This window comes from Myzus persicae, unplaced genomic scaffold (assembly GCF_001856785.1).
Source record: "Myzus persicae strain clone G006 unplaced genomic scaffold, MPER_G0061.0, whole genome shotgun sequence".
In the NCBI taxonomy this organism is placed as follows: domain Eukaryota; kingdom Metazoa; phylum Arthropoda; class Insecta; order Hemiptera; family Aphididae; genus Myzus; species Myzus persicae.
Genome location: NW_019104225.1, coordinates 59387 through 84529, shown reverse-complemented (window position 1 = coordinate 84529; position 25143 = coordinate 59387). Strand labels below are relative to the sequence as shown.

Genomic DNA, 25143 nt, shown 5'->3' with positions numbered 1-25143 from the left:
ACAGTGGCCTAGGGACATACTAAAAAAAAAAACATTAAAAAAAAATAATAAACACAATAATACTTAAAATATGCCAGGTCGGGTGGCACTGCTGAAGTGCCCACCCATAAAATATGATAATCTCCTGTCATTAACCATTATCATTATTAACCACTATCAAAGTTGCTTATTAGTTATTACTTATTATACTAATTATATTGTATAGATTGTAAATAATTTTAATAATAAAAAAAAGTTAGTAATAAAAGTTGGTACAATGGTACGTAATATTTATATCTTATTTTTTTACTCTTATTACACACAGTTGACAGTTGCAAACACTAAACTTTATACGAGAATAGAATGTTGATAAAAAATGCTGTTGTCAGTATCTGCTTCGATAGTATATTGACTGTTTTTTGTTGTAAATGTATTGACAATAATGCATCTTCAGCTTTAGTTATACAGGATTAATCTATCTTGATTTTATACTGAATAATATCAATTTTTCGATCAGGTTAGATCATGTTAGGTCACACAGATGCACTCAGATTTTAAAAGCGGACCTTCTTTTTTAATTGACCAAAAACAATTTAAGCAGCCAAAATTATTAATTGCATGATTAACTACAGATATGCTGTGTTGTTGACTGTTGTCACTACAATGGCTGTAATAATGTAATATAAATGCATTTCAAATTGAGTAACGTTAACATTTCTATTTACATTTATTTATTGATTTTGAAAACATTAAGTTTTACTGTTACTACCTATCAGACTTTGAATGAATTAATTGTATTGCATAAAATCATAGAATACGTCTTGATCAATTTGTCTTAATTTAACACAATATATTGTACAGAAATAATGATAAAAACAGTAGTAATAATAATTTGGAATGATTGACAATAACCGCGAGTCTGTAAAATTGAATTATATATTATTATTATTATGTAATTCGTGAAATATATTTTACAATATAAATAATTATATATTTTTTTAATTCATCAACTTGACTTATTGTTGTTTTTTTTTTTTATCAAATCCATATTTCAAGTTCGTATGTATTTTAAGAGAGATAAAGTTTAAATTCAAATAATTAAAGTAATTGGGTTTGAACACGCCCCTCCCCTCAAACACCGTTTGTACGCCACTGCGGAATCGCATTCGTGCGTAGTATTTGATTATTTTCAAACAGGCACTTTGGAATTAAGTATTTATTTTGTTACAATATGTATTTGTTTTCAGTGAGAATGCACGTGTTACACGAATTAAATTGGACGAAATTAGTATACGAACCGCTGCACAAGTTTGAGACTCAGATCATATCAACAAAAAACATACAAGGATACGACAGCAAGAACACGGAACAGTGGTCATTAACAGGCGCGCTATTATACTCGGTCACAGTTATCACGACAATCGGTAAGCGTTACACGTGTTTCTCGATTGTATATCTTATAAATTATAATACTTTTGTGTGATTCGTTATCGTTACGGTAAAATGATTTCGAATTAAATTCAAAACTGAAAGCTGCATCACGTAGTATGCGTTTGACTCCGTGCGGGTGAGACGTTTCCGACAAACTTTCATTTTGAACCGATCATCTTATGAACTTTTTTTTGTTTAATGTCTCTGATTGGAATCATTTCTATTTAAATTAAATAAAGATTGTTTTTTAAAGTTTACACACAAAGTGTGCTGCTTAGCTAGGTTTGTAAAACCAAATTGACATTTTAAATATGGAATAAAACAATTATAGTGTTTGTAACTAAAGTGGTTTATGTAAGTGATTTCAATAAATTACCAAGAGGAGTTTGGGTGAAATTTCTTTTTTAAAGAGATGGCATAAGCTATTTAAATTATGTGATTTAATTATCTAAACCATACAATTATAAGTAAAGCAATCGAATTGTGTATCAACCCTCGAGATAATAATGGATTTAAAACATATAACTATTAAAAGGTATTACTATAGTAGGTATGATCATTTATTTTTATTCATAGAAAAAAATAGGCAAAAATGTTTAATTTATTATAATGATTTAACTTTTTTAAATTATAATGCTATATACATTTTGTATCATTTAATTCTTTTAAAATAAACCAGTGAACACATTAACAATATTTTTTACTATAATTAACTGAGTATATTGTAGATTCTCTTAAAACAAGTGCTGTTAAGTTGAACATATTAATAAACTGAGTAATATTAATATTTAATTGGCTCGTTAATTTATATTATAATAAGTAATATTAATGTTGTAATGTGTTTTAATACTTTTGTCGTTACCCATACATTTTAGATGCTTTTGTAACTTTGGTTTGAATAGAAATTATGCAGTATTATCTTTATTAATCAACAAGGTAGGTATGAAGACTACAAATGATGAAAAAAAGGTAGAAAAGTACCTAGTTATACTTAATAATACCACTGTTTTAAGTTATATTCGACAAAAGGGTGTGTCTAATTTATTCAAAACAATACAATTACTAATAATAATAAAATATTAATATTTTAATTTAAGGTTTTTAATGATATTGAGTACAAAAAGTTAGGGTGTAATAATAGTATAAAAATCGACAAAACAAATTATCAAATTCATCTCAGTTACAAGATATTAGATAATTTAAGTACCTACTCAATTTCTTACGAAAGGTACCTAAATTAAAATGTTTCTATAATGCTGTATAATATACGATATTTTAATTGTTATCTTAAAAAGATTTACTGTAATATTCAATTTTATATCAACTAAGGAGTAAGAACATTCGAAATTTAACTAAACTGTTAAATAAACTATCAGATATTAATGTACTACAGTGTTTAAGTGTCTCCTCGTTACTTCCACTGAAATTAGTTTAGCAAATAACTGCAAACTATAAATAAAGTAAATATTCATATCAGTTATAGTGTTATTTATACACTCTTCGGTTTGGTTCTATAGAAATTAAAAAAATTATACAATTTACAAAAACATTAAGTAAATCTTTAAAAGGTGGTCTAAGCTCTTAAAACATCGTGTAAGAATGTAAATATTTAAAAGAAATGTAAGTATACAAATAAAATAAAATAATATATAACAATGTATTTGAAAATAATAAACTTTCAAAGTATTTCCTAAGTTGAATAAAAACCCCATGAATAAAATCTAAAGGTTGTTTACTTTTAAACATACGTCTTAAATTTTTATCCACTTGTTTTAATGTTTAAATAGTTATTGAAACTATATAAAAGATAAACACAACATTTATTACTCCCCTTATAAACTTAACTTCTCGGCAAGGAAAAAAAAACTATTTGTAACCAAATAAAACTCAGCACAACACAAAAGAACATGCAAGATACCCAAACGAGAGAAGGTGTTTGACGTTTTTATAAACGAAATATTGGGACAACATTTTTAAGGGGTATCTATATATGTGCTACTATATAACTCTAATTGCATAAGCTTTAAATAATTTAATTAGGTAGATATTTAATAAATGTCTTGTTTAAAATTGGATTTTCACACTCCAAAATCCTTAGCAAAAAAACATTTTTCTCCTTAATATGAAATTAAAAATCCTTTTGCCATGGAAAAATTATTATATTCAAGCATAGATTATTTTTTTACTTGCTGATATAAAATATTCTTGAGACTATAATTTGCATTTTATGAATAACTATTGCTTTTTTATCTTGTGACCAAATAAGATTGTTTTCTATTAGATTCTGATAATTGTTGTAGCTTTTTTTCGGTTAAGGTACGTTTGACATGATAAAACTATAAGTTAAAACCGTTTTTGTAATGTTATAATAAAATGGAAACAAATTTCGAATTGTATTTATGTACTTTCCATAAATTGCCTTTCTTACGTTCCAACAATATTCATCAATAGAGATTACAGTTAAATATTAAATATCCATAAATAATAAAATGAGTTTGACGTGTCAAAATTACTTATAATCTTCAAAAACATTTATATTTGTTAGTAATAAAATACTGATAGTTAAGAAAATTTAATTTGGAAAACAATTATTTCAATGATTGTTTTTAATTAAATATTTAAGTAATCTGTAAAGATTAAAAATAGTTTTTTTTTGTTTCCCCTTAATAAAATAATGCATAAAACAAAGTGCCTAAATACTTTTGATTTATAATTGTGAAATTAAAATTTTAGAATAATTCATTGATTTACAATTTTTCTTGTTATGGCAATTATTATTGTTCAGAAAAATTAAATCCTTAAAATGGGTAAGATTGTACAAACATAAGGTTAATGATATATTTTTTTACAATACCATGGTGGTTCATTTAACTTGCTATTAAACGAAGCATATAGCATATTTGCTACATGCAGTATCTCTCAAAGCATATTAATGTTTTTTAATTTTTTTTTATATATGATTTGATGTCATCACGTCTTTCAGTTTTTTTTATAACTGAAAAGAACTAATAAAATGGGTTTATTTGAATAACTTGGATCTTATATAATTATTATGTATTCATAATACAAAATGACTTTACTTTACTCATATAGTCTATACAAATTCTTAAAAATATATTCAAAAAGGCAAAATTTAAATAACTAAGATAAAAAAAAGTAAAAATTTCATTTTCTTTCAACAAATATTTTCTATAATTATACAGCTATGTAAAAAAAAATGTACGTAATATTTTCAAGATGATGAGTGTTTACTGTTAAAATAATGATATTTTATAATATTGTGATGTATCTCATAATATTGATGTAATGAAGACACCAATATTTTAAATTTAATTTTTCAAAATATTATGTTAACCTGAATCGTTCATAAAACGTTTCATCCCTAAAATCCCTTTAATATATTTATTCATTCAACGAGTGTGTTTTTTTTTTCAGGCTACGGTAATTTGGCACCAAAAACACCAGAAGGCAAAATCGTAACTATGGTCTACGCGTTATTCGGCGTGCCGCTAATGTTGCTGTGCATATCCAATCTGGGGTCCCTGTTGGCCGGCACTTTCCAGTTCGCGTACTCCCATTCGTGCTGTTTCTCCAAGAGGAAATCGGGTAAGGGAAAAAATTGCATTTAAAAAATAATAATAAAAAAAAAAAAAACGTACCAACCGTTGTATAGGGTTAAAAACGTAATATTATCACGTCTGCAACGTACACCTCTATAAAATATATATACGCATATTATGTGCTGTATGTATTCGAGTGCAACCCCCCCCCCCCTCCCTCCTCCCCAACCACCACATCCAATCGACCCTACAAAAATCACGGATATCACGTGCGTGGGTATAATGAAGTTCCGCTTCGACTTGATTGAATACCGAGACGGTGTTATATAACTTTATACATACCTACACACACGCGCACACACATAATATTATATTATATACACGTATGTGTGTTACGCGCATATATAGGTAAGCGGTCCGTGTGCATTATCAATTGTAATATCGTTAATGGGTTTTCATATTTTAGCTCCTCCCCCGCGAACATCGAGCAAAGTTTTTTTTTCTGTGTAAACGCCGCGCAAGTACATTATTATAGTACACCAAGCCCGCATTATTATACATAAATAGTATATTATACGTATAGGTGTGTTGTAGTAGGTGAACGCGAAAATCTAATTTCGAGACCAAAACATATTTTTCTTGCAGATAATATTACTCTGACCTTTTCGCGTTCCCGTACACTGTATTATAATACATATACTGCTTTATGGAAGATTACTTAAAGAAAATTTCACGGTACGCCAAAGGTTTTTTTTATGACTGTATGCGCGCGTGTGTGGTGTGTTTGTTCAAAATATTACGCAAACTAATATTCCATTGTTAACACAAGGTATTAAATAACCTGAAGCGAAAAAATGGCTCGTTTAAAATATATTATCTGGGTGTATAATGGACTGAGTTATTTTTTCCGTGTCGATGACGAACCCATAATATTCCATACGCATGCGTGCACAGTGTGGTTGACATTTCTTTACCGTGATAGGATAACAACCTGGAACCTAATACGAAATGAAATCCATCCCCGCATTAGAAACTATATATGTTTATAACAACAACAAGAAAACTATACGGAGACAATTTGTTTAATTGTGTCGTACTTAGTTTTCTTTGATTATCACCAATCAATTATCTGTCATATTTTCATTACCTTAATATTGAACTTAGTCGGCAATCAAACATAACTATCGATGTGTGCCAAACAGGCGTGGGTTCGGAGGGGGTGCTAGGATTGCTACAGCACCCCCTTGGCATATTGTTACCTGGTTAAAAACAAATATTACATACCATACGTATTTTTCAGTGAGCCGTTTATAAGCTAAATAAGTAACAAAAAAAAAACTATTAAGTAATTTTTTCCTCAAAAATACTGATAAGTGTTAACCAGAAGTGACTGAAAATTAGAACGATACATCACTACCATGGGTATCAGACATGAATATTGTGTCTGGTGCCAAAAAAGCTCAAATGTTTGGATAAGAAATAAAAATCCCTCGACTTTGTGGTCAGCAAACTCAAAGAAGTAATATTATTGGTTTTAAGCCTACGGTTTGGCTTAGAGTTACAATATTTATACAATTTTTGGATTATATTGTACATGTACTTGATTCTAGATTTAATTAAAAATGTAATAATATTATTGCACTAGAAATCCTAATTCCTGCAAACATTAACTTTTATGATACTGATAGTATATTAGGACCGCTAAATTGCATTGTGAAGTTATTGAAGGTTCGGATTTAGAATTGAAAGCGGAAATAAATTTGGGGGAAAAAAAGTGGGCCAACATTCAAAATAATCCACAAACTACTGTTAAGGCATTAGAACATTGCAATGAATTTTTCCCCAACATCAAAATACTATAACAAATTTGAAATTTTTGCCAAGTTACCAGTTTTTACAGCCACAGCAGAGCGTTCTTCTCAACCTTGAAGAATTCGAAAAATGTTTAACGGTCCAATATGTCTGAATAACGTCTAAATGATTTAACCATGTTAAATATTCACAAACAGATAGATATAAACCAAGTAGTTAACACCTTCACTCGGAAAAAAAAGGGGATGGAATTAGAGTATAGGTCGAAATGGCCCGAAAAATTGTTATTTGTTTTTTGTTAATCAATTATAAAGAATTAAAAAATACAATTAGTGGATGTGATGGACTTTTTATTATTTTATTACAGAGTAGAATTTTTTTTTTAAATAAAGAGATTTTAGTAGTATTTTTAAAGTGTCACTTATGTTTATCCTTTTAAATATTTAGTAGAATATTAGGACTAAAAAAAGGTCGTGCCATCTGGATGGAGTAAATAGAATACAATACCTTAACCGAAGCATCCCCCATAAAAAAAACCTAGATCCACCACTGGGGCCAAATATTAAAGAGTACAGAAGGTTAATCTCGATGTTAATAATTATTAACATAATATGATGAACATAATATGCATATTATTCAGACTGCACATCAACTTTACACTAAGTAATGGTATTCATTCAGTGCTTTGTGTAAAAGTTATTTTATTATTTCGTAGCCTATACATTTTATTGGGTTTCTTAGAATTCAAAAACAGTCAGTAATACAAACGCTGAAGATTAGGTTAATGCTGTTTACTTAGGGTCAGATGAAATGATTTGTGAAGTTGAAAACATTTTAATCTATTCAACTTTGTCTGAGTTTGATTCGAATTTCATAAAAAAAAACATCTTTGAAAAACACTTTTACGAATAATGATAATTCTGCTGTGCAGTAGTATAAATAAGCTTGTCAATGTAGTACTTGTTTTGATAATGAAATTCAAAGTTTTCTTTGTGAACTTAGTAAATAATTATTTATTTGGACGTATTTATAGAAGTTTGGTTTGAGTTGCATAGTTTACAATAGTATTTGAACTGAACAAATAAATATTTTACAACTACTATACAACTAAAGTATTTATTTTTTGTTTTTCGTAGAAATTAAGTTACCAAGTTTTCTATAAGTATGAAAACTTCAATAAATATTTAAAAAGCACCAAATAAGTAGTTTTTTTTTTATTGTAAGACTAATGATAAATCATCATATTCTAAAAAAATATTTTGATTACAAAATACATTTAGGTTCCACATAGTTCATTATTTTCTAACGTGATAATGAATAAAAATATCGTTTAAGACATAAAAATACACAAATATTTCGGAAGTAGGTTTATTATGTTTACCATTGAAAAAAAAATTCTAAATACTTACTCCAATATCCAAGCTTAAATGCAATTGAGTGGTATAAATATATAGTATTTTATCGAGCACTTTATGTAATATACAATACAGCCGTATTGGGAGTTTAATCGGTGTCGTCTCTTTAGGACTTGTCAAATGTCACTTGGTGCATATCACTAGACGTGGGAGGCTTATAAAATGTTTCAAGTTTTAATTCAGAGAAGCTGTAAAATCTAAAAGTTGAATGGTGACCAAATGGATTTGAGGTTTTGGCGACACAAAATATTTCTTCTTTTGGTTCACTGTTTTCACCTGTATTGCAGTCGTAAATTCGAATAGAAATCTTAGTGGTGAGTAATTGTGGAATGAAATTTTTGGCATAGTGCCACTTCAAAAACCAACCAAAAATAAGACGATAAAAAAAAAACAAACAAAAGTTTTCGGTAGAGCATAAATAATTAATCCAATTAGGACGACAGAATTCATCTACTACGATACCGGTGACACTAACTATGATTTATATACATTTCGATTGCTATAGTTTATTAGCCCTTTTTTTTCTTCAGGAGGACACCTGGTAATTTTTTATTACAAAAAGTTTATTATCTCTGCCCACCCAAGTTGTATATTTCAATCTTCTAGTGGCTTCATAATAATATAAATAATCTTATTCTGAAAATTATGAGGTGTTGACAAATATATATAAAAATAAAAGTTACTTTCTTGCTGCTGTTTGAAAACTGAATTATTTTTTTTAGTATAAGAAAATGCATCGCCTGAATTCGTTTTGTGCAATAAATAACGTCATGCGAAAAGTATCTGTCAAGTCTCAGTTTTTTATTATTATTTGTATTTACGCTAAAACGTTCAACTCTTATTTGCTTTTAATGTAGCTGTTTTGTTGTGGAAATAAAAATGAGTAAATAATATATTATTCATATACTGAAATGTGTATGTAATATAAAAAAGAATCCGAGTCTTTGGAGTTGGTGTGGCTGTAGCGTCTCTTTATTTTAAATAAACTGTTATTATTAGCACTCAAAATATTAAATAAAACATATTTTTTTTAAAAATACAAATAAAACTATAACTACAAGACCATATAATATCATATGGCCTTAAAAATATTAAGAAAGATAACACAAATTTGAAACGTTAAATAATCAACGTAAATATGCTTTACATATGAAAACCACTTGTCCTGGTTTATATGAAACTTTAAGATTTCAGTTTGAAAACCAAAAGTTATCGCATTCTATAAACGGTCCTAAATGGAATACATTTTCTAATAAAAATATAAACTCAATTTAGTGTAAAAACACTAAAAACTTTATAAGTCAATAAAAATAGTTGGGCTTTAAATTGTCTTACTTCTCAAAGAGTACGAAAATCTTGTTTTGCTGTACTATGGTAACAATATTGTTTATTTATTTTAGAAAATATGAATTTTTATGCAAAACAGAATATAATGACCTAACATCTTTCTAGAATATTTTTTTTGTTCAGCTAAATATGAATTATAGTTTCAACTAGTTATAGTTAAGATACAATATAAATAGTATTTGATATTTTACTAAATAAAAAGTGAAATACGAGTATTGTGCTATATTTTAAGTTGTATGTAGTTCAAACAAAATATATGCTAAAGCTTGGTATCTTATTATATGATTAATTTGTTGATATTGTTCATAAAACTAATAAAAAATCAGAAGATATCGATACTTGAAAATTCAATATACTATTTGATTGTAGGTTAATTAGATTTATATATGCTATTAAAATGACGACTTTACAATGTTTATTTAACAATTTATACAATGTTATCTCAGTAATGAATCGAAAGAGGACTTAAATATCACATCAGTTAGTTTAATTTAGTGGGAACTATACGGAATTAAAGAAATTTATTCTTCTAAAAAACATTTAGTACAAAATTTAAGAAGAACAAAAATACTTTATATTGAGATGGAAGTACTATTAATTTAAAAAAAAAATTAATATTTGTTATTGTACATTAAATATATATATTACATAACCTATGTAGTTGATGCTTAACCAATAAAAAAACAATATATATATATACATTACATTACATATATACATATATTACTGTTCTTAAGGGATAGGCAACCAAAACCATGGTAAACTTTCGTTCACATAAAAAACATTACTTAGCTATTATGACTAAATATGGCTAGACATAATGATATAATGCAAACGATTAGAATTAAGCATTAACTGTTTAGATTTTATGTATTTATTAAAATATATTTTTTACTCATTATCCCACCCAAGACATTTTTAAGTACTATCGTCACACTAAAACACAATCGTTAAATTAATATTATTTATAATTTATTTAACTGACACCAAAAAATATAATATATCAACTGCAAATTGATAAACCATCAATAAATAGGTAGTATTTTAGTAAATTATTATAATAATATACAACATCCACGAAGAAAAAAGTTTACCCATTAAAATATAAATTTTTTTAATGAAAAGGTGTAAAATAGGGTTATCGACTTATAGTTTTATAGAAGCATAAAAATTAAAAATATAAAAAAATACAACTACAGTGCTATATAGAAATACAATTTTATTAATATTGACTTTTCTTTATTTTTTTGTATTATAATAAAGGTTTAAGAATATAATATATGTTTTTCAATAAGTTATTTAGGTAAACTTAAAACTAAAAGAATTCAAAAAAAACTAATAGTTTATATTTTGCTATCATATAAATAAAAAATACACAGTAACATTAAACCACTCTAACCATTAGGTATGTATTTTTTTAAAGAAAATTATTTTGAGTGACTATCGCCTAAGTGCTTTTCTATTTTATAGGTAATAATACAATTTATGTTAATAACCTAATATAATAAATAACAAAAGACAGGTATTTATTTAGTTATGGCTTTTATAAAAGTTTTTTTCTAATTTTTAATTTAATTGTTGGTAACATAATTTGGTTGCATCCGTCATTAACCATTCTTAATCATATTGTATTGATTTCACTTTAAGTTTAAAAGTATTAGAAGTTTAATTTGCAATGTTTTTCTAAATTTTTTTAATAAAATTAAAATTAAAATTAGAATACAGTATACCTTGCTGAAGATCCCAAAATTGTTCATCCTCTTTGTATGTGGTTAAGTAGGAATCAAGGAACTCATAATTCCTTCGAATTGAATTTAAATGATTCCTGCTATATGTTATTCATAACCATGGCACTGAGTCATCTTTTCTCCAGTACCCTTCTAACTTTTTGATTGCTATTCTTCATTACGCTGACGTACCTACTCCATGCAATTCACAGTAACTATTAACATTAAGTCCTTTACAGCCACGGGCCAATCATATTCTCAACTATATCCTTTAATAGTTTACTACGATGAATTTGTCTGTTATCCTTGAATATTTAATATTATTTAATATTAATCCATTCCATTGTTGTATGACATGATTTGTCATAATTTAGTTTTTTAATTAGTTTAATTTTAAGTTGTTATTATAATATACCTACAGATTTTAAATGATAATTATTATTCGAATACCTTTCAAGCACGGTATGATTTAAAAGCACTGGTTTAAGCTGAAACAAATTTCCTAGTACATATACTTCACTCGACGACGTCCAAATCAAAACAAAATAATATAACAGCCAAAGCATTTCATTTTAATAAAATATAATGAGGGTCTTTAAAAGTTGTGTTCTCAAAAATGTTTGTAGTCGAGGAACATTTTTGTTATTAAATTTTTCTAAACAATTTTATTGTCATTATTATTTTTATCCCATTAATCAATAATAACGACAATTACAACTCATATATATATATATATGGATGTACCTTTGATACGTTTTATTTTTTTGTCGAGTAAACTATATTTTTGTCTACCGTTTTTCATCGGTATACTTACATCGTCTACGACATAATAACGTGTTAGCTCCAACTTTTTTCATTCCGAGAATGTTCATTTACGATTAACCATGGACTGCAATACCACCATAACTACAAACGTTCGTATTTATATTCTCTACACTGTCTACTGCTGTCTACTTTAATAATATAAACTTTGTAATTTAATCTGTAACAGAAGTATCGAATTTTATTGCTATTGCACCATCTGCAATTAGATTCAATTCGGATACTTTTATCAAGATTTGCGTATTCTGTGCGCGTTTGTTATATCGTTTTTGATTATGCTCATTTAATTTTTGTTTTCTTATCTTTATCTTATATTCGATAAAATAATAATTCATATGTACATCATGAACAGTATAAGTATAATAAGTTTGAATAAAATCCATTTTTTATTTTCTGCAGTAATTTTAAGATATTATTTTCTAAATCGAATTTACACAATTCTCATCTCACAATAATTATTTTATAAAAAATACGATAAGTATAAAAACATTTTTGTTAAGTTATAGAACTATACAATATAGACAAAACGTCATAATTGTTTATACACTTTTATGTACTTCTAAATTAGATAGGCACATTGTACAACAATATTAAAATATTATTGTATTTACTTTTTTGTACATATTTTCCATGTTTTTATTATACATTTTATATGAGATTAAGTTAACAAACAGGGCAAACCAAAGAATAATACATAAGATAACCAAATTTACGCCTTAGAGAAAAAATACAGTTATTTAAATTAGCTTTAGAATAAATTTATATGTTAAGAAAATACAAATAATAATACATATTTAATTTAATGCGTCTTATCTTTGTAGGTACTGTATATTTCTATAATAATACCAATACAAAAGTTGTTATTTTTTATTATGTACTAAGACCGAAGTGTAGCTACTTGGCACATTATATTTACAAATTTAATTTTTTTTATAATCTATAAAAATGTAATTATGATTTCACAATAAAAACAATTATTTTTTAGTTTATAGGAAAATTGCACTTTATACTCGAGCACTATTTCGTTTTAATTAAATTAAGTTATTATTATTTTTATTATTTTGTTTTCAATGGAGCACGCAAATTTAGCTACTACTTACTCCTACCCTGCATGTATTTTCGTTTTTTAAAAAAAAAATTCTCTATGAGAATTTTATGCTGAGTTTAGGAAAAATGACTACAAAATCTATATTAGTTTTTTTGTATTCGTTTTTATTTGTTTGAAGCTAGTTGCCAACAATGTGCTTTAGTGACATGGTTTTATTTAAACAAATCATTTTTGATATGAAAATATTTAGATATTACACGATTTACTTTATAGTTTATATACTTACAACAATTCAAATTCTTAGACGAGTTCTGCTTCATCGACCTTTTTTTTTCTTGGACGCACACTGTGTCCAAAAAGCTGCAAAACCGAAAAATATAAATTACACAAAATTAATTATATTTATTTAAATAATTATGGTTTTAATAAGTAATACTCATAATAATGATATCAAAAACATTTTTTTTTTGAATCCAAATTCATTTTGTACAGCTTGATAAAATATGATAAACACAGAAGTACTAAACAATTAATCATGCAAATCATGAACATATTATATACTAGTGCAAATATAACATGCGATAAGGATAATTATGATTATTACTTTGGTTATTGTGATAAGATTAATATCAGTACCTATACTACTTGGTATGTTAACAAATGTTTACATTGCACGTTAATGACAAAATATGAAAAAAGATCACAAGATATTTTCAAATAAAACCATTATGTAGTAAAGTGTCTACATAATGACGTGTACATTATTTCCAGAATTTTTAATTTGTATGAACTACTCTATAATTGTTTATTTTTAATTCAAAGTTTGAATTGAAATAAAATAATAAATAATGATGTAGATGGTCTATTATTGCTTGCCTTAAAAACCGATAAGATAAAATGTAATACTTTGCTAGCTTGATCATGAGCTTACTATATTATACACATAACAATGTTTGTTCTATATAATTATAGTATATTTTGAGACAGTAAATAAGATCATGAAGAAGGGATTACTACCATGACGGAAAATCGTTTACCGGTAAGTATTTAATACGGTCAATAGACATAATATTATAATATTATCCTGGAAATTTAATAACGAGATACTGCTACAGATTCCATAACAAGAGTACAATTGTGATTAATATTATAAAAGCATTTTTATCATTATAACTTAACACTTTACAGTGTTTACACCTATGAGGTAGCTAGTACAATAGTACATGCCTACTATATTATGCGATTCACTATTCATTGAGATCCATAAATGGCATAGAAATTTATCAATCGTCATTCGTGGAATAAAATCTGTCCAGAATGTTCACGAACGATTTCAGGTACGTGCCTGTCGCTCTGGAGGGTGATAAGATTAAAAAACTAAAATACATGAATCGAGGTGGATGAGCAGATTCGTGTACAGTTTTAGTGAATTCACATTTGTTTACCATTTGCCAAAAGTAGTTGAAAATGTTGAATGAATATTGAAGAATTTCGGTTTTGATTCACTTTTTATCGGAAAACGTATGACTACAACACGAAATTTGAAATGATCAATGTTAAATGCGATGTGTGATAATCAGTGATAGCTCATAATTATAAAATCACTTTGTCCTGATATTATTTTATCTGTGCAGTCTGAACAAGTAAACACACATAATATTTCAAAAAATAAAATAAAAGTTTTGTGTCGATAATTTTTCCGTTCTTCTTTCTTAATGTAAATGGAAAATTTACAATTTATTGCTGTTTCATATTTCTCTCCAGATTTAAACATTCAAAAAATATCTTAGTTTTTTGTTTCATCAGAGGTATATCATCCGTATTTATAAATCTCAGAATGAAGTATGGTTGCTTGATATCCTATATTCTAATACTACTTCTAGACTCTAGTTACCGACATTTTGCATTATTATTCGAATAAGTAGAAACAACTTGTTTTGATCTTTGATCTAAGCTTCCTGTTATTTAGGCTTTATATACATACAATGCATTGATTATGAATATCTACATGGTTACAACACATAAATCATAAATTATACTAAATGTAACATTTATAATCTACAGTTTATTCAAATTCATAAAACAACTATATTGCATTTTGGGTTTACCATAATATGAGTGTCGTATTTTCCTATGTATGAACATTGGACACTATGGACCAATCAAATTAAGTATTGCTCAAAATTTAAGGCAAACATTTTAAGAAAAACATTTTAACTTCTCGAATTCTCTAAGATCATATAATTTAACAAAGCATTATCACTTTCATACATGTATAAATCACATTTCTACACTCTCTCTCTAAAAATGCATGTTTAGCAAGACCAACCCTGTATTGTTACTTTTAAATTTTAATATTAGAGTGAATTCACTTATTATCAAACTTTAAGATAAGAACATTACCTGTGTCCCTATTTTGACTTTTTAATTTTTTTAATTTTAATTGTCATACAATTTATAAGCATTCTTAAATCGAAATAATTTACACGCTTATAACTTACATAAAAATTAAAATATCATAAAATAGCCATCATAAGGAAAAGGGTAATGTCCTTAAATTAATGTTTGATAATATTTGAATTCACTCTATTATTAAAAAGTAATAACACAGGGTTGGTTCGGTCAAACGTAAATTTTCCATGTGCACGTGGGTCAGAGAGAGAAAACAAATAGTGCGCAGACATCCTCTTAAGGTATATAGTTCATAAATATCAAGAAATTACAAATGTTAATGAATCACGAACCATAAGGTTAGGTTGACAGGTTGTATACCATAATGTGTAGCTTACTAATCAAAATATTAATAAAATCGGTTATTTTTTTAAGTAATTGAAATAATATCAATACATTTTCGTAATAATTAAATTTCATTTCACATAATATTATATTAATAGTTGGTTTTACGACGTATGTGTGTAGTGGGTACATTATGATTATAATTACAAAACAATTTTTAACATCTTTTTTTTACTCAAATAAATAAATAAAATTGTATAATATAAATAATAGCTGGTCGATTTTAACGGAAACCACGAAAAAATAAATGCTGTATTCAGGACAGTATAATTTTTCGTTTTAATATCACGAATATGATTCGATGATGTATAATAAGTCGCGTGCTTATTACTTTTTTGTTATTATTATTAAAGCAGTAGTAAAACACAAGAATGGGGGTGAATAGTTTCATGAATAATAATAAGAAACAAAGTAAAACAATTATTATTTACAATATACGAATATGTTAACCATATATAAGGTATTATTCTTAAATTTCCAAATTATAATACCATGTTTCTAAGTTTATGACTATATTCCTTTTAAAGTTAGCCCAATTACTTCTGTTTACAATAATGTCTTTTAAACGCTGTGTATAGTTTAAACCATCTATACATCTCTACACTTGTGGACGTATACAATTTATTTAAAATATAAATTGTAATATTTCTATCAGACATTTCATTTAAAAAAATTAAAGAATGTCTTAATTAAATCAATTAATTCTCTCATTAATGTGTAAAACGTTATTCCACTATACTGCAGTTGATATGAAAATGTTCGCCTTAAACAAAGAAAAGTATTACAATAAACAATTTTAAAATTCAAGTTCAATAATATCGTCATTTATGTATTTGGACATAATAAAAGGTAAAAAAAGGGGTAAGTGTATGTCACTCTGCTGTTCAGTAAGTTACAAGTGGGTCACTGTAATAGATAGTGTTAAATTTGAATTCAATGACAAAATATCATCGTATACGAAAAACGATTTTGAGCAAAAACCGTCTGTCAGTCTATAATATTACCGAGTAATTTAGTATATTTGATGATGTTATTGTGAATAAAATAATTTATTTTACTATTAAGCATTAGTACAGTAGGATAAATTCATTTGCTAAAAAAATTGCATTTGAATAATCATTGAGTGTATAAAATATATTCATATTTATTCATTTAAAAGTTTCAAGTACCCACGAATAATATTTTTTAATTTACAATAAAATTAATAACATAAATCATTATTCTTGGTTATTTAATAATATGTAATGTCGTCCACATTTGAACATTAAAAAATGTTGTTGATTTTTTACGAATTTTGTCGAAATTCTAAATTCAAAAGCTCATAAAAAGTTATTGGGGATTTACAACCAATTTATTTTTTTTTTAATTTTCACTAATGCTAAGTACTACCGATGGGTGGCTTCTTACTCACGTAACCCTTTAATGCTTGTTACCCCAATCTCACATATTATACTTATTTTGCTTAACTGTATAGATTGTATATTTCTTGTAAAAATTAAAAAAAAAAAAATTTCACTACCTAATAACAACTTACAAAGAACCTTACTATTACTATTACATTTTCAAGTTTTTTGACCACGCAAAACATTTTTTATCAACATTAACTTAAAAAACAAATAATAATCGAAAATTGCATATGCCTATAAAATATTTAACAGGAGTCAAAATATTTTGAACATTTTATGGTGTATAGAAAACGTGGATATCAAAAATTCAGTAAAAACGTCATATATCTAAGATATATTTTTTAAGAGTTATATAAAAAACCAAAATCGATTTTGTCGAAAACCGTGTTTCCGTAAAAATGTCTGCTTTTCCTCAAATTTTTGTTTGTTTTTTCTGTTGCTTTTGAAAAGTATTGGGAATTTTTTCTTCTGACTGTCCCAAAACGACACAAAAAAATAAAATAAAAAAACACACATCATTGTAAGATCAATACATTCATCGCTTCGCTCAAAATCTAAAATATAATAAGTACGATGTGATGTAATGATGATGGATATCCAAACTATAATGTCGTAATATTGAATATATATCATGTTATTATGGGGCATGTTCTGGATTGTGAACTTTACTTAAATCTTGAGTTGGAATTAAGTATACTTTTAAGTAAAACTTATTTTTTGCACATTCATTCACACTTAATGTTATAGTATTATACAATATTTTTGATGTTTTGTGTTAAATTATTAATTTTACTAGTGTATGTATGTATTCAGCAATTTTCCAGTTTCTACACAGAGCTAACTATGAAAACGGTAAAACTCGATAAACTGCCCTTATTTTATTACAGACATACAATATAATATATTTTGAGGTTTTGAAGTAATTTTTTGTATAATCAAACAGTATGTAAAAAATATTATAACCAAAGTATCATGGATAGATTTGGAATGAATTTAATAATTTCTTACTTGCCATTATAGTATAATACATAGCAAGTTCTAGAACGGCTGAAGTGGACGGATACGAGACATTTTTAATAAATCATTGACCATTGTTCAGCATTATATTTATAAGAGGGTCTAATGATCATTGTACGCTTTAGCTTGCCGAGAAGGTTGTTACTAATTATCCCAAATATTTTAATTGTAGCAACACAAACGAAAATTTCAAAAGACGTAAAATATGGACGAACTGCAGACGATGAAGATAAAACTTATGATTGTATAGTCAACAAAATGATAAAAATATTGCCATTAGAAAAATATTTTAGTTGGTTTTATTTTTCTTTGCATACCAAAGTATACACCATTATACATCGAATATTTAAAAATATAACTATTTACTTCTAATTAATAATTTTAATTAAACAACGTTTTTTTTTTTTTTAATTGAAACAACTTAACAATTTTCCATTATTTTTCCAATGATACGTACTTTTAAACATTACATGATTGCAAAAGGTCAATTTTTGCTTTCAATTAAAAAATGATACATTTTTTTTCGGTACAATTTCACGGTTGTAATATTTTGTATTCAAATACCAGTGGGCCTAATACGGGTACTTACGGGATAACAAAAATGTATTGATTTTTTAATTTTATTTATTATACGTATAATATGCATGCAAATAGTTTTGGTTTGATAGTTTACTACTTATATACAGCATGATTCACCGTTCACCAAACATGCTGACCCCCTAATGTTTCCTTTAATAATGAATTTATTTATATTTTTACTTTTGAAATTATTTAATATACTTAAGATTATATTTTTGATTTCTTGAACCTAACCTTAGTAGATACTTTTATTACAAATGTTGGTGCACCGTATTCAAAATTTGGATGAGAAGTTTTTCAGTTAATGAAATGTTTATGATAAGGATAATAATCCTTAAAATGTTTTACAAAAATATAAAATCGATGTAATATTGCCTATTGGATCTAAGGTGTTTATGGTGCTTGGGCCATTACTATAATTTATAAATTATAAATGTTTATAGATTAATACAAATTACTAAAATGGTCAATTCACCATAGTCCCAATGTATTCCAAACCCATTATAATATCGACACACAATCATCTTTTTTAGTTATTACCCGACTTTAAATAACTCAACAATAACTTGTTCGAATTTGAATTTAAAAATATTCAACAAAAATGATCTACTAAATAAAATACAGTAAATAAAGGGGTACTAATTTGGAAACAAAAGTTTATATCTCTGCAGGACACCCTTTTAAGTAGCACACCAAATCCTGTTAATTTGAAAATATGGTATTTTTCTTTAATATACTTGCAAACTCTAAATCAGATTTTAAATAACTACATAATTGAAAAAAAAAATAGGAGGTGACTTGGTGCTCAGTGAATCATTATGTTTGTATAATTTTTTCTAATCACTTTTACTGGTATTAAAGTCACATCAACAATCTAATGTAATATAATTGTATGTACCTAATGGCTAATAGATTACATAAATTGTAATTACTGAGTAAGTATGTTTTTAAGATAAGTTATTTTCTCGATTTGTACTGCCAGTGATAACATTTTTTTTTAAATACATACAACTTACCTATCTTAAATAATAAACTTATATCTTTACTGCTGCCTTGCAGTAAATATTCTTACCATCTTTCTATACAATGGTGAAAATGTTTGCACTGTAAATGAAAAGTAGTCGCAGCAATTTTAAGATGGATTTCAATTTCAATCAGAAGTTATAAAACTGTCTGTTGGTCTGTATCATCTGGGAATAAAATAGGAACGTCTAGATGATACTCTGCGGTTTTGATTTACTATATTATTTACTGTTAAGGGGGGAACAAAAATCTTTCGGACAACATGCCGTCCGAAAACGACTGTACTGTATTGCGCACTAATTAAAGATACCTACGTAGTTCTTCTTTTCAATGTGATTGGATTGGTATTTTTGTTCGGCATACCTACTTCCTATATTATTTTATTGATTTTATCGTCGTAGTTGAACGTTCCTAAACTTTGTTTTATATCCAAACCATATTATAATCATTGCGCACTGCGCTGAGTACATGGATTACATCAAAAATTCAAAACACTTGCGAATTCCTATGCCTATTGTGTTGATATTGTTGAGTTAAATTGGAAATTAAATTCAATGTTCGATATCAAATGTATCGTTGCACAATACACAATTGTCATGCATGAATAAGGTGCCCCTAACTCTATTTAAGTTTCATTTGACCCTGTTTATTTATTTATTTATATTTAAAATGTATACTCGTGTATAATATTATATTTTACTATTTACGAGTACCTGCATACAACTTATTTGATATATTATTTAACAATGAGTAGATATTTAGATATTTAACAACAATAATACGCGATAATTGGGATGTAACACGGGTTTAAAAATCATTGTATATAAATGGTATTGAAAGTCTCTTGTCAAACTTTAATTAAATACGTATTTATGATAACGCTATAATATATTCATTGGATTCTATTAAATTTAAAATTGTATTCGTGACTTACAATTTTTCATTGTTTTAATTATAATTAAATGACACAATGCCGAAGCTCACCTAAAATACACGAGTGGGTAATCGAAAAATAATAATCAACGCAATCTGTAGGTACCTGAAGAAATGCGATATTATTATAATATTATCCCCATAGAAAACAATACCAAAGAATTGAGCGATGCACACGCAAAACGCAAACGAAACGTTCCGTTTGAACGACATTAAAAATCTTCGGCCACCAATAATAGGTAGGTACATTATCATATTTTATGAGCATTATATTAACTTTGCCATTGAACCCTTTTTATTACCCATATATGTCTTGGTACGAGATGAACTTTGGATAAAACTTACGCGCGATTTACGGTCTGTGGTTGAATAATAACGTCCGAATAGCATATAGACAATATTTTCCAACCCATTTCGTTTCTAACAATAAGCACGTTGCATCGTGCATTTTCGGTTACAATGACGTTGAGATAAGTGTTCATACAATACCTACAACGTGCGTAAGTCAGTCGCTTTATCAAAACGGCCTGGAACACATTTTATAGCTATCGTAAATTTGTTTTTTTCCCGACTCAAATCTCATACAAAAAAATAAATAAATTTAACACGCAGTGGACTGTATATTATGTACAAACGACTGGCCATGATAAACGCGGACAATATCGCACTTTTATAACTTGTCTACGTTATTTTACCGTCGAAAATATTTTTGTTTAATTTTCAAATACCTGCAGTAAGTATGCCCGGGATGTATGGTGACATTTTCAGATTGAAATTGAAGAAAAGCTATACCTAGAGAGCACACAAACAGAATATACTTAACGGCTGTGCCCTCGAGGGCGATCCGCAGTGGAACGAGAGTCGACCCGGATAAAATGTTAACGCTTTAATCCGGTACAGACGATTCGAGTCAGTTACCGTGACTGTATAGTATTATAAATCTCCACCCCACCCTTCGACAAGGGTTTCTAACAAAAACTGTAACTGGTGGTCGACATTTTTTTGGTCTGATCTCAATATGATAAGTTTATAATACAGTGCAAATAATAATATACGCTTTAAAATCGTACTACGCGTGTAGGGTATCGTTATATTATATAACATTGCTGAAAAATAAAATAAAGCTCCATGATTGATTATACAACGCTCCTAACCAATGAACTCATAATATTAAATAAATGATTATTTGTGTTTTTACAAAATAACATCACAGATTATATGAAATTATTTATTATTTTAATTATTTTCGTATAATCTGTGATAATATTACTGTGAATGGGCATGGGTTGCCGTAGCAACGCACAGGAGAGAGACAATAAAATATTATTACATTTGACTAAATGGGTTTATTTATGTACTACTTAATAGCAATTTCGACATATTATAAGAAATGTGATTTACTCATTGTAATTAGTTAACGGCAGCCTGTGTATATTTATGCGGACTTTTAAAAACATGTATTATTTCCTATAATAGTTTAATGTCATAATATGTAGTTGCAGGTATCTATACAAAACGATGGTATTAAACCTAAATTGCATAATAGTTTGCCAAATGTACTTTATTTTTTTTAATTAAAATTCGTATATAGACTGTACCGTTTAGCAGATTCGTCGTATACAGTCAACCACAGCCCGACAATGCCGAAAAAACAAAACACATATAATCTACAAATAATTACAGTATTATGTTAATCTCGTCGTGTTGTATAGTGTTAGTATTACTAGGATTTTTTTGCCATTGTTTGATAGATATTATATTATATAGATATTATGCGAATTGTAAATGAAACACACATGTTTTCCTTGAACCTATATCATTTTTTCACAACCTTCAAGGCCATCCGTCATAAACCTAAATCAACCTATATCATAACTACCGTGCCTCCATGGCGTGACCAAATAATTTTTTAATGTAACTCAAAAACGATAAACTATGGATGCTTGACATTTTCATCAAAGTTTATATTAGCATTTTCTGTACACGATAACATTTTCAAAATATTTTGACACTTTTTGAGCTTTATATATTTTGTTAAAAAAAATTTTCACTGGGTCAAAAATGTAAAAAATGAATACAAGGTTTCGTTAGTTATACATATGCCATTTAAAAAATATCAAAATAAATAGTCACAAATTTTTTTATTTTTTAACTTAGAAGTTTGTTGAAAATTGTAAACATTTTGAAATAAGTAGTTCATAGTTCTGCCGTTACCAAAAAATTAAAAAATATACTTAAAAATACAACTTTTTCATAGAAATTTTAATTTCAAATTTGGTCAAAATTAGATATTTTTATATTCACATCTATAGGAATAACGGTTTTAGTTATTTTGTTGTAATTAAAAATATTATTGGGGGACGAGGTGACCGAGTGGTCTGACTCTTCCGCTGCGACGCAGCCGGTCGCGGTTCGATCCTCGGCCACCGGGCGGCATTTTTCTCCGGACAATTCGCGGTGACCGGAGAACAAGTGCTGCCATCCCCCACCCCCGGGGCATGGCAGAAACCTACGGGTGCCCCATTCGAAATTCTGCCAAAACAAACACACACGTGTTCCCCCTACCGTTCCAAAAACCTACAAACCATCAATACAAAAAAACCTACAGTACCTACTAATAGCTAATGGCCTCAGTTGCCGGGCTCAGGATCAATTAAAAAAAAAAAAAAAATATTATTGAAACTTTTAAAGTAGGTACCAATATTATATTATATTTAATACACAATAATGACCTTTTTGAACGCAAAATTTTCGACAAAAATTAATTCGACCAGTAGATAGGTAGTAGGTATCTGCTAATACAGTAGTATAACTAATGTAGTAAAATAAGTTGCTTTAAATAGTAATAATATGTCATTTAATTGACTTAGTAATATAGGCTGACAAATCGTCATCGCTCATAACAGTCATAACCGTTGTTCGTACCTATACAACGGTTGTGAATCATTGAATTCAAATTTACATTTCAATGTGTTATAACTCATAAGTAATTACTATAATATTTAAATTTATGTAAAAAATATGAGGGAGAGAGTGAAAAGGAGAAAATTACAAAATATAACATTTATTGTATTATTGTGTAATATATGTCTGACTACTAGATACTTATCATTAGGTCAAGTCACTGAGTAATTAAGTACCATTATTATACCTATACGGTTGTCTAGCGAATCGATAAAAAAATGTTTGAGTTGGCACATAAATGAATCTCGCCCTCATTATTCGGTCTGGGAAAACCCTGGACACTTTGTATACAATCGGTAACTACTGACAAAGACAATAGTTTGTTAAAAACAACAGTTATAATATCATGTCGTTTATGCGGTATCGATGAATTTTCCCGGAATGTCAAGTGGGATTTTTATCAGAGGTGTAAAGTAACAGCGAGTGCATCTTCGTTCGCTCGGCACAGCGCGGGGGACACCTTTCCAGAGTACATAATCGTTTAGCTTAATAAAAAGACATGATTAATGGTGTTTTATCTACAGTAGACTGACGTTAGGTCCCTTGTCGCCGTGCATCCTCCACGAGAGCGTTTAAGTCAAAAACATTGGCTTTTAACCTATACACAATGCAATAAATCGTTATACAACACGCGTCTTTTACATTTTGTCCATTCTACTGGAGCGTAGTGCGATGGAAAATAAAACATGCTACTTTAAACAGAGACAATATCTCTAATATAATATGCATCTCATGTGATATGGAATTTTATTTTTTTTTATTTTTTCAAAAAGTCATATTATTATCCAACGACATTTCATAAGTATAATTGACGTTTCAGCGTTATATTTACGTATATAAATTTGCAATGAAATAGTTGTATATATAGACCGAAATCAAAAACTATAATTAAGGTGCTTATTTTTATGGAACTGGTTAATAAAAAAATTTGGTTAAAATGTAAGTATTATAATACCTATAGTGAAACTTCCATTTAATGAAACATTTTTGAAAATTTAACCGAATTAGAACCAATTCTATTTTATGGATAACTCTATAGGTAATACGAATTTTTTGTTGCTCATGAAACTATATGCATGTTATTTGATATTTCGTTAGAATGCAAATTAATGTAGAAAAAATAATGTATTGGAAATTGTTGGAAATAAATTTAATTTAACTGTTTACATTATAATAATATACATAATATGACCATATTGAAATATTATTATTAAATATTGACCAAAGAATTTCACAAAAATGCAAGAACACTACCTACCGTAAGCTTATGAATAAGTTCAAATA

At 27.4% G+C, this 25143-nt stretch overlaps 1 protein-coding gene across 1 annotated transcript in view; it reads left to right on the top strand.

The window, feature by feature from the left end:
• Nucleotides 1-1226: 1226 nt before the first annotated feature.
• LOC111040212 overlaps nt 1227-25143 on the top strand; it is a 46587-nt gene continuing 22670 nt past the window's right edge. The window contains exons 1-2 of the mRNA XM_022324029.1: nt 1227-1403; nt 4846-5016. Of these exons, the coding sequence (XP_022179721.1) occupies nt 1232-1403; nt 4846-5016 (343 nt within the window). The 5' untranslated portion in view covers nt 1227-1231. The remainder of the gene's footprint in view (nt 1404-4845; nt 5017-25143) is intronic.